The sequence below is a fragment of the Seriola dumerili genome, unplaced genomic scaffold (assembly GCF_002260705.1).
Source record: "Seriola dumerili isolate Sdu_G_001 unplaced genomic scaffold, Sdu_1.0 BDQW01000190.1, whole genome shotgun sequence".
Lineage (NCBI taxonomy): Eukaryota > Metazoa > Chordata > Actinopteri > Carangiformes > Carangidae > Seriola > Seriola dumerili.
The window spans coordinates 702,561-719,424 of NW_019174445.1; the positions used below are offsets into that span (position 1 = coordinate 702,561).

At 39.4% G+C, this 16,864-nt stretch overlaps 2 protein-coding genes across 3 annotated transcripts; one reads left to right on the forward strand and one right to left on the reverse strand.

Annotated features, from left to right (window-relative positions):
• Nucleotides 1-1,659: 1,659 nt before the first annotated feature.
• bcas2 (BCAS2, pre-mRNA processing factor) lies at nucleotides 1,660-6,530 on the forward strand. The gene is made up of 7 exons (XM_022753202.1): nucleotides 1,660-1,827; nucleotides 3,338-3,430; nucleotides 3,526-3,596; nucleotides 4,825-4,986; nucleotides 5,082-5,132; nucleotides 5,221-5,301; nucleotides 5,390-6,530. The coding sequence occupies exons 1-7, from the start codon at nucleotides 1,735-1,737 to the stop codon at nucleotides 5,514-5,516; spliced, it is 678 nt and encodes a 225-aa protein (XP_022608923.1). The 5' UTR covers nucleotides 1,660-1,734; the 3' UTR covers nucleotides 5,517-6,530.
• Nucleotides 6,531-7,911: 1,381 nt separating this feature from the next.
• Nucleotides 7,912-11,303, reverse strand: otud3 (OTU deubiquitinase 3). 2 transcript variants are annotated; one of them, XM_022753199.1, is made up of 7 exons: nucleotides 11,004-11,303; nucleotides 10,386-10,534; nucleotides 9,708-9,820; nucleotides 9,470-9,592; nucleotides 9,194-9,327; nucleotides 8,776-8,962; nucleotides 7,912-8,638 (listed from the first exon to the last, which is right to left on the reverse strand). In XM_022753199.1, exons 1-7 carry the CDS (start codon nucleotides 11,207-11,209, stop codon nucleotides 8,474-8,476), a joined length of 1,077 nt encoding a protein of 358 aa, XP_022608920.1. In that variant the 5' UTR covers nucleotides 11,210-11,303; the 3' UTR covers nucleotides 7,912-8,473. The 2 variants fall into 2 exon arrangements, with proteins under 2 accessions (XP_022608920.1, XP_022608921.1); XM_022753200.1 differs by lacking the exon at nucleotides 9,470-9,592.
• Nucleotides 11,304-16,864: the final 5,561 nt, after the last annotated feature.

The following is a 16,864-nucleotide window of genomic DNA, read 5'->3' on the forward strand; positions in this document are numbered from 1 at the left end:
GCTTTTAACCAAGAAGCACAGCTCTGTTTGTGTCATAGCTGGATGGATTTGAGTTGGACTAATTAGCCTCACAAAGGTTTTATAAATCAAACAGCTGTGAAGGTTTTTCAGGCACACACAAGAGCAAGCAGCCCTTCATCTGTTCCAACAATGACAGTCACCAAACTGTCTCACCTGACGGGAAAATGGACCGCATTTACGCTTTCAACTAAAGCGCTTTACAATTGGCCTCTCATTCAGCCCATTCACACACACACACACACACACACACACACACACACACACACACACACACACACACACACATACACAAGAAAACCTCTGTCGAACAATTGGTTTGGAGAGCAGAAAACAAACTGTGAGACCCAAGAGGAGCTCCGCCAATTTGTGCCATAACCAGAGAGAGAGAGAGAAGAGGGTGGGGGGGGGGCGTCGTAAATAACCAAACACGCGGGCCTGCATCTGAGCTTAATTTATGTCAGCAATTACATCACCTGCTATTAAATGATAGCTTGATTATGTGTATAGATGTAATTTGAAATCAAAAGTATGAAATGTATGAATAAACAAAAAAAATAATAATCAGCTTCGTAGTTGAAGTTTGAGCAGATCCTTCAGTGAATTGTGAGAGCTGTGTGACAGAAAAAGAAAGAAGGAGTTTAACAGCTGAACATGGTTCAAGAGCCTGCTCACAACACAATATAGCCAATCAGAACACCATGAATTAGCATAATGAAAGCTGACTGTTTGAGGAGGAGAGATTGCAGCCTGGAGTGAACACTGGCCTTGTCCTCGCTGGTGGCATAGCACTATGGGTGTGTTGCGGTGCATGAGTTCTCAACGGAGTCATGTGTCATGAGTCATGTGACTCCCTTGACAAATTGGGGGGAGTTTCAATGTAATATAGTGGAACATAACACAAATTAAAGCATGAAACAACATAATAAACATTTCATCAGGTCTTATCTGACCTATATTCTAAGTTTTGCGTATGTGTGTGTGCTTCTATGCAAACATCAAAACACACACATACACAACCAATGACAAAAGACTGAAAAGAAACACTGCTCATCAAGCTCATATTATTAAATTAACAACATTTAAATTGACATTTAAAATGACTCCCCAGAGAATTTCACAATTTGACTCCAGAAAATTAAATACACATGCTTTTAGTCTTTGCATACTGAGTTTTAACATTTAATTTCCCTTTTGTGATCATCATCATCATCAGTCTCTGCTCATTTTTAGGAAACTAATAAGGCACTCACAGTTGCACTTGATGTATATTGCTTGTCTTTTACATAATCTGTATATTGTATATAACATCTTTATATTGTATCCATTGCTTGAGTGTGTCAACATACTTAAAAAATCAAATAAATCTGATTCTGATTATTTTTAACTTGATAATCACATCAAAATGTTGCACTGTAGCATTTCATTCTTTGACTTTCTTTTTTAAAAGTTACATTAAAGAAATGTACAAAACAATCAAGGGCAAAAACCTTCACCAGAGTACTTGCATTTGCATTTTTGTACTTTACAGCTTGGCTTTATCGAGCAGCACTACTATTCCACTCCACTAGATGTCACTAGCAAAAAGTAGCTGTGTCACATAAGGCTTTTATTTTGAAGGTCGAGACCGGAAAGGTCTGCCGTTAGTCAGTTAGCTTCCTGGAGAAGTGCTTCGGCTAAGAGAGAAATAAAATCAACAGTACAGACTGATTAAAAATGGCCGGAACGGCTTCAGTGGCTGGTGAAGTGTTTGTCGATGCTTTGCCATATTTTGACCAAGGTTATGATGCAGCAGGTGTGAGAGAAGCGGTGAGTTAACCGGCAGCTCTTTGGTATCAGACCGGGAATCGGCTAACCGCTAACAGCATGTTAGCTAGCTTAGCTAACCATGCTACACCCAGAGATGGAAGTGGCACAGTGGAACCTAATAGTACATTTCAGCAGATTAAAACTACTTATATTTTGCTTTAATTTGCTATAATAATATATCATTAATATATTTTTTTGTTTAGTTTTTTATTTTATTATATATTGCATGCAGGTAGTGTTTCACTTTAGCTCATAGCTTACTGTGCAAAGGCTGAAGACGCTTAAAGTAAAGTGAGGATGCTTTCTAACATAATGCAATGAGTTGTTCCTACTTATCACTTAATGTCATATTAAGTGCAGCAGGATTCTTCATGACTCTATGTTTTGGATCAGAGGAGCTTGAACAGCAAATCTGGAAACATCTGTCTGTTCTGAAACCTTGCTGATGCAGGATGGCCGTTTTGTGTCTTGCTGTTATGTTTGCTCTTGCGCCTTTGTAGTTCACCAGGCTTTATTCCCCACACACAGCTGTTTCTGTTTCAGCTAATCGTTTTGGTTCAAACTACATGTTATGTTGTTTTTCATTAACACCTGTTTGGTGCAGTTGTTTAATCATGCTTTAGGCTATATGCCTAAAAATACCTTAGGCTTTTTTTAGTGGTCTGTTACTTTCTTTAATGGCATGCAAACATCGACACACTGATGCAGAAGATATAAAATAACTGTTATGCAATTTTTTTGTGAACACTCTAAGGTGCTTAAAACTTTTACACAGTACTGTTAATGCAGTAATTTGGCTTTTGTTAGGGGCCAGTCCTCACAGAGCTCAGGGGCCTCTAGACCTCTTTTCTAAGTAGACATCCTTACTTGTAGTTGATAACATTAATGATGAAGGCCGCATCTCATAATTCCAACTTTCATATCCCAATTATGAGATTTTTCCCGCTACCCCATTGACTCAGCTTCGGTCTGTGCTGTGCTTTTGTAAGTTAATGTGTCCTTGTAAGGTGTTCTTATCAGCCACCATGCACATTACCAGAGCATTGGCACCCAAAAGAAATGCAGCCATCAATAGTGATATTAATTCCACCGGTGTTTCTTCTGCTGTGACGTCTCAAAATGTCTGTGTGTCTCTATTTGTGGCACCTAAGCTGATTCTTCTCACCACATTAAACTAAAGTCAAATATTGAAAGTTTCGTTAAATTAATGCAGTCATGGGTCCTACTGATCACCTCATAGAACAAGACTAAAAGACCTTTATTAAGTGCTCAATTACGCATCATCACACCAAAAGTAGGCTTGTTTTTTTTTCTACTCTATATTTTGATGTCACCGTAGAAATAGTGAAGGTTTTCCACAGCATGAAATGCTAGTCAGCTAGTATTTACAGGACGAGGGAATTGGCGCTGAACTGACATGAGATGCTAGTGTTTGATTACCAATTGAAAACTGGGTTCATCTAGAGGTGCTTTTCCTGTGCAAAAAGTTGATTTTCCTTTTGTCCCCCAGGCTGCAGCGCTGGTTGAGGAGGAGACCAGAAGATATCGACCAACCAAGAACTACTTGAGCTACCTGCCCACACCTGACTTCTCTACTTTTGAGGTGACAATCAGATGTCTGAAACCTTCCTCATGGCTTCGACCAGTGTGACAGAAATAACATAACATTTCTTATTTTTATTTCTTATCACCCTTCAGACAGAAATTATGAGGAATGAATTTGAGCGGCTCGCTGCTCGGCAGCCCATGGATCTCCTGAGCATGAAGAGGTAAACCCCACACACTGCTGGAGCCTGTGTTCGAGCCTCATGATGGTTTAGACAGACGTATTGCTTTTTACTTATTTGCCTCAGAGGACAAGTTATATGTGTATTAAATTAAAATATACTGCTTAGTGAGGTGTGCAATATTTTAAATGATGGATACAAGGATACATTGATACTAAGCTACTTCAGGTTATTTATACCACGTCTCACAGGTGCTTCACTTCAAAGTAAAGTCAAGTTCACTTAAGTTCATGTCAAAGTCAAAACTGCTGTTTGAAAAATGACCCTGTACCAACAAGTGAATTCAAATAATGGAAATAAGCCAAGAGGATCAGAATCCGTCTTTAGATATTTATGCCACTAGACAAACTGCAGGGTTTGGTACCTGCGTTTCAAAGACTTGTACACCCAGCACTCCTGTAACATCAACATATTTTCATTCATTAGTATTCTACTGATATTTCCTCAATTCATCATTTTGTTTATAGATTATCACCAAATAGCAAAGAAATGAAAAGAGTGCCCATAGTGATGTATCTTTCAATATTTTGTTTTGACTAAAGAAATTCAGTTTACTATCACAGATGACTTTAAAAAAAAAAAAAAATTAACAGAAAACATTCACATTTTAGCAGCTGGAACTGTTGAACTTTTGCCACTTTTGTTTCAGAAACAAAATAACTGCAGAATAATTTCCATTTTCTGCCAGTGCTCTTTGCTAACAGCACATATTGTTGTAAAACCAGAAGTGAAAATTTGGTATATGAAACATTTTATACAATTTATAATGACTACAAAAATAATTGATATAATGCCAACAATAGTTAGTTGCAGCTTCAGGTGTAACCCCACTTTATTTATGAGTTAGGTCAAAAACATGTTCACAGTGTGACAGAAGTGATGAAATTCCCTCTGGGCGTTCCTTTTATATTGCATTCACAAGAACATGAGATCACTGTGACCTTGACCTTTAACCTTTAACCACCCATATCTAATCAGTTCATCCTTGAGTCCAAGTGAATGTTTGTGCCAAATTTGAATTGTTACTGAGAGATCGTGTTCACAAGGCCAAAACTGTGTATTGTGAGGTCACCACGACCTTGACCTTTGACCATGATCTGGCTCTCGCTGGTGCAGAGGCATAATAAAAAAGTCTCTTTCTTGTAATGTTATTTCTGCTCTTTGGCTCCAAATGTTGATCATTACATTTGACCTTTTCCTCCCTGTGGAGATACGAGCTGCCCGCGCCGTCAGCTGGACAGAAGAACGACATCACAGCGTGGCAGGAGTGCGTCAACAACTCGATGGCCCAGCTAGAGCACCAGGCAGTCCGCATCGAGAACCTGGAGCTCATGTCACAATATGGAACCAACGCATGGAAAGTCTACAATGAGTATGTGACAGCAGCCTTCTCTCACAGACAGTAACTCGCTGTAAAACAGGTCTAAACACTGAAGAATAACATTTTATTTTATCCTCTCCCTACAGTAACTTGGCCTTCATGATCGAGATGGCACAAAAGGAACTGCAGAAATTCAGGTGAATGATCATTGGAACATTTTTGAAAGTTTTATCAAACTTTTTTCACATTTAATAATTAAATCGATATTTTTTCCCTTGTGCACAGGAAACAAATTCAGGATATGAACTGGCAGCGTAAGAACGATCAGTTAGCAGGAGGAGCTAAACTGCGAGAGCTGGAGTCAAAGTATGTTGTCACTTGTTTATATCACTCTACAGCGAATACGTAGGTTAGATTTCCCTCGGTCTTAACATCTGTATCTGCCTCTCAACAGCTGGGTGTCTCTGGTCAGCAAGAACTACGAGATCGAGCGGGCCATTGTCCAGCTGGAGAACGAAGTCACCCAGCTCAGACAACAGCAGGGGGACGAGAACAAGGAGAATATCCGACAGGACTTCTAGAGCGGCAGCAGCTTTCATCAGGTATCATAAGACTTACAGGACTAAGGATGGAACGTTATCCATACGGAGGAGAGTTGATGTGAAACTGCATCACCCAATAACGTTGACATTCAGATGGAGCTGCCCAGAGACCTCAGTGACAGCACACATTTTACCAGACCTTATTCTAGAGTAAAAACAGTGGTGGTTATGGTATAAAGCGGCTTTTTGAGTGTATTTTTTTATTATCTTCCAAGGATCACAGATGTTTAAAGCAAGACTATGTACAGTTTGCTAAAGGATGGAACACGTTCACCTTCTTACAAATGGAAAGTTGAATTGAAAAGCAACTAGAGATCATCTTGTGGTGATGTTGACTTTCTGACTCAGGAGTGGTAAGTGGTCATTACTACATTAGTACATCAGAACTCTGTACTCATGGGTCGGACCACACCCATCTTCGAGCTAGGCCTTCATTTTGATGTCAACCACACACCTGTAAGGTTCTGTGAATGTGTCTTGCACAGATCATAAACACCTGCCACAGTACTCCAAACCACCTCTGTGCTTGTTCCCGCTACAGTCGGCGTCTCAGGACCACATTTTGTCATGACCACACACACACACACACACACACACACACAAACAGAAACTTGAAAACAAAACCAGCCACACTGTCTCAGCAGGTGATAAAACACACCTTTGCTTAATTCAATACAATTATGGTTTCTGCTGATACAGTGCAGCCTCACATATTCTGGTATGACCACTAGCCTATGGTGGCTAATGCTAGCTAACTTTTGATAGATAATACTGTGTGGCTTTGTGGAGGCGGTTTGCCGGCTTTAAGACTCTTTTCGTCTTTCCTTGTGCTACTGTTGTACCAGCATTAACATTATTTCATAAGATAATAATGTTACGTAGTCTTGCTTTAAAATGTAATTCACACCAGCATGTAGGATTCAGTCTTTGAGGCTGTCTACCAACAGAGGAGTGTGTTTAGAATAACGTGTACATAGTTCAAGTCTGTTGAATACAAAATTATCTCTGAGTCTCGCCTTGACTTCCATTCATGTAATTTTTTATGCTGTTTTAATAAAAAATGAACATTTCTTATATTTCCTTCCTTATTTCTCACATCAGATATCACAATACACATAACCTGACTTAAGTGCATCGTCTAGTTCCACTTATGTAAAGACACGGATTTGACTGCTGTTTGGTATGATTTGTAATCTGTTGTGTCAGTGGTTTTCCTGGAGCTCGGTGCAGCTGGTCAGTTTCTTTATTGCATGAAGGTAAAGTATATTCAAATTTAACATCCTACTCCCAGTGTGATAAATAGACAGCCACTGAGTCAACAGACAGGATCGTAAAGTTACCTCGAACCTCCTCTCTAAGCTCTCGCAGCACTGACAGCGCATTCAGATGTAGTTTGTCATTTATTAAACCCCATTTACCAAATTATGAACATGTCAAGAACTAAATGCCCAATGACCAGTTAGAAAAAAACTACTCTTAAATCATCAGTGTGCGCCCCCCCACAGAGCTGTCAGGCCCGTAATGCTGGTGCCAGTCCAGCCTAGTATTCCCAAACAGTGAGGCTTTTAATCATTCATCGACTTTGGTTTACTAATTACACATCTACAGTGAACAGTTTGACCACTCAAAGAGTACATGCTAGATAATCTCTAATTAGAATAACGGCCAGTCAAATATGTAATCGCATGTTAACTGATGATAAGACCAGATGTGAAACATGGATCCTGTGACTCATCAACCACAGTCAGTCAGTTAGAGCTTGGGTTGTTTTCACAGGTGAAATAACAAGAACACCTCTCAATATTACAATCCAATACAACAGCGCTGCACACTACAGCCTCAACTGCTGTTCTGGGATCAGAAACTTCAATATAATATAGTGTGGAATAACAAATCAAACAGGGTTTATGGAACATTACAGGACGTGATCATCAGTTCACTGTGCTCATGTCCTACCTAATATTACAGAATGCAAGAGAGCTCATTATGCAAATGAACACAAATTCAATGGTTTACAGCTACAGTGACTTTAGATTTGTTAAACCCAGGACCATTTGATTGGAAGTAACTGTGTATAATTAGTCGTGTTTCTGTGTAACAGGCTAAGTAACTTGTAATTCATCAATTTGAGGGATCCATGTTTTTTGTGTTGCAGTACGTGTTAATGTTGTTGCCTCCAGTTTATCTGCTGCGGCTGCACCATGACAACCTAAGAGGGATGAATGTCTTTATGATATGTGCCTCATGTCTGTTTATGTTCATGTTCAGTTTGTTGTATTCAGGTTATTTTCTTAAACACCAAGGAAAATTAATACAAAAGGCAACATGTCACCCTGGAGAATATGCAATATATTATCTGATGCACATAAACAGTAAATTATCATTTATTGTTTGTTTTTTTATTGCCACATTCCTTACACAGTGTGCATAACAATCATTCATCTGCCGCTCTGCATTTACTTTTCTTCCATCTTCAGCCAGATCGAACAAACGCAACGATCTGAACATCTGAATAAACGTTACCTCAATCTGTGGCGAATCAGAAAGCCCAGCTGCACGAGATTATCTGCATTGGTTGTCGTGGAAAGCCAGATGTCCAGCATAGAAAGGGGAAAGGTAGCGTGGTAGGTAGACCAGCTCTGAGGAGTTTCTACATACACCAACACCAACCAGGGATTGAACTAAATCAAAACCCAACGGAAATACTGACAGCCGTGCTCTTTGTCACTCTCTTGTCTTTTACAACTTTCACGCGTCTCACGCACATGAGTTTGCAGGCACCGTTATACTGTTTGTTTGGAAAGAAACTATAGGGTTCTCTTTAGGAAAAGTCATCCTCTGTGACTGAATCATATCTGACTATGTGCAAAACGTTGTGGACAGCGTCAGCCACCAGTAGCTAGAGTAGCAGTAGGTAATTTTGGCCATGCTCCAGTCTATATACTGAGAGTGTTGAGAGCTGGTACTAAAGTAACAGCTTCCGGCAGGTTCTGGTTCTGATCCATGCTTCCTTTGCTCTGGAGAAACTTCTGCCGATGCCTCTCCTCCTGACGCTTCTTCTTCTCTTGCCTCTGCTGCTCTTTCCTTTGCTTGTTCGATACCTGGGAATGAAGAAAACAAAAATATGTTTTTAAGTGAGTATTTTAAGTAAAATAGACTTGGATTACAATTAATTTGGCAATAAAATTACAATTAACAAGAATCCCTAAAACTGAAACTTTTGTGTCAGTTGGTCCACCTTAGGTTTTTGTACGTTGCTGCCCTCTGCTGACTGCTTATGCTCACTGCAGTCTGTGGCTGCAGCTCTGCAGGCAGAACAGGATCCTGAGGCACACTGGCCCTGGCAGGACTGGCCCAGCACAGAGCCGACAAGCCATTCAGCATTGATGGTTGCTGCACTCAGCTGGAGCAGGTTCTCCTCATCAGGCAGAGAACACACACACACACATGAACAGAACATGTCAGGGTGATGCGATCGTCACTGTTGAGAAGAAAACAGTCATATAAGTAAGTTATCAATGGAAAACGTAGCTGAAGAGACAAGTTTGAATGCATGATGATTATAAAGTGTGTAACAAAGTTGATTCCTAGTTGTTGCTCTTTTGTCCTCACAGTCTAATTCTTCCTGCAGCTAATGAGTCAAGTGGAACTTCTGACCCTGGATTCCTCGATTCTTGATGGAACTCAGGATCACGTTGTCCTCCTCCGAGGCAGTGGGGGAGGGATTTTTCTGCCTGTCCCTCTGACCGTCCCCGAACTCGCGCTGCTGGCCTCGTGAATTCTGCATGTTCTGGCGACAGCAAAGGCAAGATATCATCAGAAACACATAATTCACTCAATTTCTCAAATTTACTACATGATTTAAGCTATTGTAAGGGATAACTGCTCCTAAATGCTGGCCCATTTGATGTCCTTTGTACATTACAGTATACCTCTATGCGGAGCTGAGCAGGACTCTCAGAATTGTCTCCAATCCGCCTTACACTGTCATAATGATCTCCATAGCGGTAGGCAATGTGTAGCTCTCTGCACACCTGCTTCTCTGCACCATTTATCTACCATGAAAACACGACATATAAACTGTGTGGTGTACCAAAGGGAGTTAGATATCACAGAGTAATAGCACATGAGATTACATGTTGTAATTTCAAAGTCTTTGTGTGTCCTTACCTCCCACAGTGGTGTGTTCAGCTGATGGATGACCACCTTCACCTGTTGACTGCGAGCAAAAGCTACGATAGCGTCATTGCCAGCAAATGTACCGGGCTGAGAGAGGTTGGACACTGGGTGGAAAGACACAACAACACGTATTCACAAGGTAAACGTAAGCAGTGATCACACTGAACTTTCTGTGGTGTTGCCACAACGAATATACAGTGTATCTTCTAAAACACAAAATACATGAAGTCAAGACAGCCTCATTTAAAAGTGTTCTCAACCTTGTTGATTTGGGACACCTTTAACAACTACTTGCAACCACTATGTGTACCAGTTGTGATCAGTTTAACCAATTCAAAAGCAAAGAATGGAGGGAAGTCTGAAAAACTATTTGAGTACAAAAATCTTTTTTTTTTTTTAATTTCATTCTTATCCTATTAATTATCTTGGAACCACTGACATACGTAATCTGTCGCTCCATTGCAAGCAAAAGGGATGACCACCAGGGGTCAGTGCATAGTTGCTGGTCAAAATGGTCTCCCTTTGAAATCAGTGAACTTATCATGTAGGGTAACATCACAAAATTGTTCACTGTGAATGAAGCTTTATCAAAAGCTTCAGATCTGATCACAGTCTTTTATCTCCTTTGCAGATTTAGTCAGTGTCACACACACTGGGTCATTTTCTTACAGTGCTGTGCGAAGGGCACGTCATCCTCGACAAAGGGCTCAAAGTCTTGTCGATGAGACGACATGTACTGGACAGTCTCCTGGCGAAGTCGCAGGTGACCCCTGGAGTGACCTTCTAACTGGTCGCCTAATGCTCTGAACAGGCAGTTTCTGCAAGAAATAAAGCCAAAATAAAGGTTTTTCACTTCACAGGTGCCTTTGTCAGAGTTGGCATGAGCTGCAAAAGTTCTGGGTTTTGAACAATAACAGTGACTGAAGTCCTGCAAAACACAAGCTCCCTAGACCTTTTTTTATTAAACATGACTGATGAATACTGACAAATTATGGCACTAGTGACATTTGCCTCTACTGTGCAGCAGCCATGCAGCTATAAAAATGTTGCAGTTTAGTTAACAACACATTGTTACTGACTGTTGGCAGGGGGGAAATTGACATAGAGGCCGGAGACATTATGTTTCTCCTGGTTACTAATGGTGAGACAGCTGTGGCCAGCTTGAAGCTAAGGTTTCTGTATATTATATGATTGAAGAGAGAGGTGTTACAGTATCAGTGGTGGTAGGAGACTACACAGAGGGAGACAAAGCACAGCTAGACACCACAATCTTTTTCTGGCTCCTACCCATCTCCAGGGACTTCTCTCAGCTTGAGCCCCAGTGCCTGGAGCTGATTGGAGAAACTGACAAACTCTGCTCCTTCATCACCATCCTGAGGCCGGTTCTTGCGGTCCTTTACAATGGCCCGACGTGCTGCCCGCTCATCCCTCTTGCGTTCCAGTTCGCTCTTTTTATTGCTCCGCACAGGTTTCGATGTCTGTTTCCTAGACATGCCAGCTGCAGTCCTTTCTGCAGGCCTACAACACCAAAGTATGTCTTCTTACAGTAATGTGCTAGCACTTGCATCAAGCACTGCCACACATCTGGAACCTATTTAAAAATACACAGAGGTGGGGGAGACAAGTTGTCAGGATATGTTATGAGATATGTATTCTAGTTTTCTTAGAATGTCACAATATTCCAGGGTTGTCATTTGAGCCTGCTAGTCTTTTGTAAAGCTGTAATTTGCAAGAGACAAACATCCCGCCACAGTCTGTCCCTGATGTAGAAGACATACTACCAAACTCCACTTGGAAATTTGACAGTTTTAAGCTGAGATTCTTAGACAATACATCAGACACAGAGTATCTATTAAGCAATGAGCTGTTTATTTTTGTCTGATTCTCTAGTGCATATCGGCAAATTCAAATATAATTGACTTATTAAGCAGCAGTTTGTTCCAGTGTAACCTGGGCTTGGTTCTCTCAGCAAAGTGCAGCTCTGCACGGTGTGAGAGTCAGTGAATATTATATCTGTCTGATCCCGTTAGTGAAGTGGTGTCTGGTGTAAATGTTAATCAAATTGACAATTGTACCCGACATGAAGGGCAAAAAGTCTTAGATCAGTGTCTTTCACATGTTAGAAATTGTGTTCTTTGACACAACATGTGATCTGATCAGCGATAAACTAACAAAGTGTTGACTTAATATTCCTGTAGCGTCATTACTGAAGCTAAATCACAATTCGACTAGTTTCCTTATATAGTTAACTAACTAGTCGATGGATTTTAACTAACGATGAACTAGTTAACGTTAATACTAATTAGCACTTCCTAGTAACTAGTACTCGTTAATGCTAGATAATGTTAGTTGAACCGACCCAAACGGAACATTATCGACGTCAGATTTGCTAACATGAAGTTCGATAGCTAGCTAGCTAGCATTCACGGCAGAATATTACATAACAAATCATATCTCCCCGCTCGTAGCTCTCACTACATTGTAAGCAACTAAATAATTTAACGTAGTTAATAGACTGATACTTGCCTTTAACAAACCGCGTTCGACGAGATATGTCTTTATTTCGTTTCTTGTGTATTTTTGGCTCAGAAGAGGAATGTAATGATTGTCGTTTTTGTTTACAACTCAGGTTCCGCTTACGTAACTCAGCGTGCGTCAAAACGTACGGAAGGGGGAATGGGCCTAACGGCAGAGGTGATAAATAAATTGAATTGGGCTGATGAAAGCACCAGGTTTATTCAATGATACCACAATTCCATAGTAAGTTGTGTTGTATATTAAGAGATGAAATATTATTTGAGTTTATTATATTACTAGTTAATGTAATTTCATTAAGTTTATTCTATAATTTTATTATCGGTTGCTGTACTTACTGTATTTCATATATATATATATATATATATATAACACACTCTGCTCTTTCCCTCTGTGTGAAGGGTTTGAGGCCCGTATATATATATATATATATATATATGTTGTATATGTATATAATTATTATAATATTATAATTATTATAATTTGTAAGTGTAACATTTAATTTGGTTATTTAAAACCCCTTTAGTATGGAGCACTTTTAGTTCCCACCTGCCATTGTTTGCAGGGGGAAAGGTGTGAATGTGACTGTGAGATGCATTTTTTAATCATTTTGATAATTGCGACAAGTCAGAAAACTCTGAGTCATTTTATATTGCAGACTGTGACTCAGGACAAAGTAGGAGGTTGAGTTACAATTTTGAAAGAAATTTTGCATCTGAAAATCCCTCCACCCTATACTCTCCCCAACTCACCACCAACTCCTTCAGATGACTCCACACAGTTGGAGAATATAATGTGGGGGAGGAGTAGGCTGAGAAGCAATAAACAGAATGTTGGCTATGTGAAAAAGACAAGCAGACACAGTGAGACAAAAAAACAATAGCCTGAAGACATAAAACTGCATCAAAAAACAGTAACGCAGTAAGACTATTCTATTTCGTAAAAGCTAGGAAAAAAAAATACAAATTTGTACCAAGCCAGCTGACGTAAAAGAAACAGGACACACATCTGCAGCTGTAAGTTGGTATGTGGTTTATTATAGACCTCAGTGATTGATGGCACTGTGTGCAAGCAGATGTAATGGCCTGAAGGTTATCCATGCATTTGTGCATGTGCAGCAATCAGAGTCAGTCACCTGAGTGGAACATAAGAGCAATCAGCCAAGCATGGACAACATATCATTTATACTGCACATGTACAGTATGGTTGTGTGTGTATGTGTGTATATGAGAGTCCATCAGGGTACATCAAATCATTATGTTACAGGAAGATATCAGACGAAAATAGAACATTATGTCGAAGAAAGTTAATTTCAACTGATGTTGCAGTGTTATATTTATGACTGATGCTCTTTTTGTTTTCTAGAAACCTAAAATCTTTGCAGCTTCACTGACTTACTGTTATTTGAATGGATATCACCTGCAAAACTATAGTCATGAAATATAAACAACCTCTTGGCCTGTGCTAACATCCGATATGAGGATATATCTTGGTACACTGAGAAATCTGACGTCCTGCAAATGATGAAAACTAGATTGTTTTTTTCAAACTAACTAACTGCTCCACACATACAAAGACTGAGCTGCTTTTTTTTATAACAGCCAATAGATAAGCTGGCCTCTTCCAGTTTTGCAGAGTAATTTTTGCCTGTAACCAAGTGCTAATACTGCAGTTTTTGGTGAATGTTGGAATTTTAATGCAGGAGACGACTCACAGAAGGGAGACAAAATTACTGCAAGTACACACTGAAAAAAAGGATTTTAGAGGGTAAGTTCACCTAATTCAAAGAAAAGCATTTTCTGATTCACACTGGTGATTCACACTATATGTTTCATATGTTTAGGTTTTCAGATATCTGAAACTTTACTATGTACAGTAAAGATTAATTTATCTGCACTACTCCAATTAAATGAAAAATATTGGAAAAACTAAACAACAACGTGTCTTTCCAACAACAAAATCTGCCAGTTTTTCTTGATAATTGACAAACCTCACTGTGTTTCCTTGAAGGGTACTTCTTTGGTAGAAAGTAGTGCTATGAAAAATGTTGATAGTATCATATCTGGTTATCTAGGTCATAGAAAATGAAAATAAAAGTTGCTCCTGATTTTTTAAAATGTAGTTTTCTCTGTTTTGAGCAGCACTAATGAAAATATATTCACTCACATTGGTGCAGCAAAGACATCTTCAAATCTCAACAAATAAAACCAAAAACCAAAACTACCTGCATGTTTAGATACCACCAAATGGAAAAAAATGTCACTCTGTAATTAAATTGACCTTTTAAATGTGAACTTAATTACTATGGCAAGCATTGCTACAAAAGGGGCCTTATCAGCTCGCATGCACTTTTCTCTTTGTTTGTGCAGCTATTTGGAGCTTTGTTGGTTATGCCAGATAAATGCTGTTAACTCACAATCAACCTTGTGTTTGTTGCTGCACTCATAATTGTAATTGTTCTGGTTTCAAGTCCTCTTCCTATTAAATGTTTACATTTTAACCCCTGTAGATTTTAACCAGAGTCTGCCACACTGGTGCCCCAGCTTGGCTGCGTTTCCTCATCGGGGGAAGTCAAAATGAAGTAACACCAGCAGTGTGCCTGTAGGTGACAACAGCAGATGTTTTTGAATTCTGCACCCCCAAAAATAAAGAATACCACGAGACTGGTTATTGATTAACTTGTTACAGCGGTTCTATTTTAGTTGTTAGTACAACATGCATGTAAAATGTTATGGGTTTTACAAAAATTCAGAAAATGCATCTCACTGTAGCAGCTGGTAGAAGCAGGCTGTTTTATGGCCGCTGTCCATGGTGCTGAATCTGTATAACACTGTTTACTATAGTGATAACGTGAATTAACTGTTTATTTCTTACATTGTTTACTGGGGCTGATTAATTTGGATAATTTAGGAAATACTTGAGAGAACAGAGGAGACCAGGGATGGTTGTAACATGGGTCAGTTGTAACACTTCCAATTTCTCCAATCAGGACCAAGTTATGAATCACCTGATTCACTCTATACCTGCTTGATTTAGTCCTTATTGCACATGTGAGGAAGTAGCTCCCTGTGTCAGACACAGAATATCTTAGAAGGAAACTAGAATTATTGCCTCGCGGTTGTCTGCCTTCGTCACTCAGACTAAATTCAGGTTACATCCCTGTTTATCCAGAATCATATAAGATATTAACCATTTGTGTGAAATTTTGTCATAATTGCATAATTACATCTTGAATAATGGCAAAAAAATGTTTTCTAAGGTCACTGTGACCTTGACCTTTGGACCACAAAATCATCATCTAATCAGTTTCTCCTTGAGTCCAAATGAAGGTTTGTACCAAATTTCTAAAAAAAATTCCCTGAAGGTGTGAGATTTGAAGGGATTCCCTGCATAGTTCTTGAGCTATTGCTTTCAAAAGTCCAAAATCATGGTTTGTGAGGTCACCGTGACCCTGACCTTTGAACTTTGACCTTTAGCCACCAAATTCTAATCAGTTTGTCCTTGAGTACAAGTGAATGTTTTTACCAAATTTGAAGAAATTCCCTCAAGGTGTTACAGAGATATTGCATTCACAAGGCCAAAACTGCGTTTTGTGACCTTTGACCTTTGACCCCCAAAATCTAATCAGTTCGTTCTTAAATCTTAATCACTCACTACTCACTAAATAGTTCACTATATGAAGATTTCGCCATTTGTAGTGCTGTCCAAATGTATAGTGAAAAAAAAGTAAGTGTTGTCACTAACCAGGCAATATATACCATCATGCATGGCGCTCGCGCTGAAAGACAAAAAAAAACGGTCCGAAAATGTTGCTTCATTTTGCGGATGGGCTGACGATAGAGTCCTCTACATAGAAATGCCTGGATAGGTAGCAGGACAGAGTGAACGGGTGAGTGATTTCGTACAAAACCCGAGTAAATATTTGCGCCAAATCTGAAGAAGTTCCGTCAAGGTGTAACTGAGATATCGTGTCCATGAGAAATGGACGGACGGACGGACGGACAACAATATGCCTCCAGCTCTGACTGTTCCCGGCGCGGAGGAATAAAAACAAATTTTGAGGTAAGACAGTTTAAAAAAAAAAAAATGTATTACTTAATTTATTTTTGTAATAGCACTGTCTGCTATGTAGTTCAACTCTTATGAAACTTATGTCATGTTCATTGTGAGTCTGCGTAGATATTTTTCATGCTAGTTGTCAGTGCTAATGTTTTAGCCGTTAGCTGTAAATTAAGCTAGTCCATGGCTACAGGAGTCTGATTGAGTTGTAACAACAATACACACACACACACGGACACACGGACACACACACAAATGTTAAGTTATTGAAGTTATTGTTTAATTATTTCCAAATGTCTTATCACTGTTATGACTGAAAGTAACTAACATACTTATGTCGTAATGTCACATTTCACACCAGTGTACGTTATAACTAACCTGGACTATGAGATGAATTGTAACATTTCACTCCTTGTGTTTGAGACTAAACGAGACATTTTCTGTTTGTGTTGCAGAGATAACACCTACACCATTTAATAGTAGACACATCTAACTAGTTTGTATTAAATTCTGAACACACTGACTCAAAAGAGCTCCAAGATGCAGACAGAAAT

Excerpts from the sequence above, each read along its gene's own strand:
- bcas2 (XM_022753202.1), top strand. The coding sequence starts at position 1,735 with ATGGCCGGAACGGCTTCAGTGGCTGGTGAAGTGTTTGTCGATGCTTTG. Across the intron at positions 5,133-5,220 it reads AAGGAACTGCAGAAATTCAG|GAAACAAATTCAGGATATGA; the intron begins GTGAATGATCAT and ends CCTTGTGCACAG. Across the intron at positions 5,302-5,389 it reads CTGCGAGAGCTGGAGTCAAA|CTGGGTGTCTCTGGTCAGCA; the intron begins GTATGTTGTCAC and ends GCCTCTCAACAG.
- otud3 (XM_022753199.1), bottom strand. The coding sequence starts at position 11,209 with ATGTCTAGGAAACAGACATCGAAACCTGTGCGGAGCAATAAAAAGAGC. Across the intron at positions 8,963-9,193 it reads AAGAATCGAGGAATCCAGGG|TGATGAGGAGAACCTGCTCC; the intron begins TCAGAAGTTCCA and ends GTGTTCTCTGCC. Across the intron at positions 8,639-8,775 it reads GCAACGTACAAAAACCTAAG|GTATCGAACAAGCAAAGGAA; the intron begins GTGGACCAACTG and ends CTTCATTCCCAG.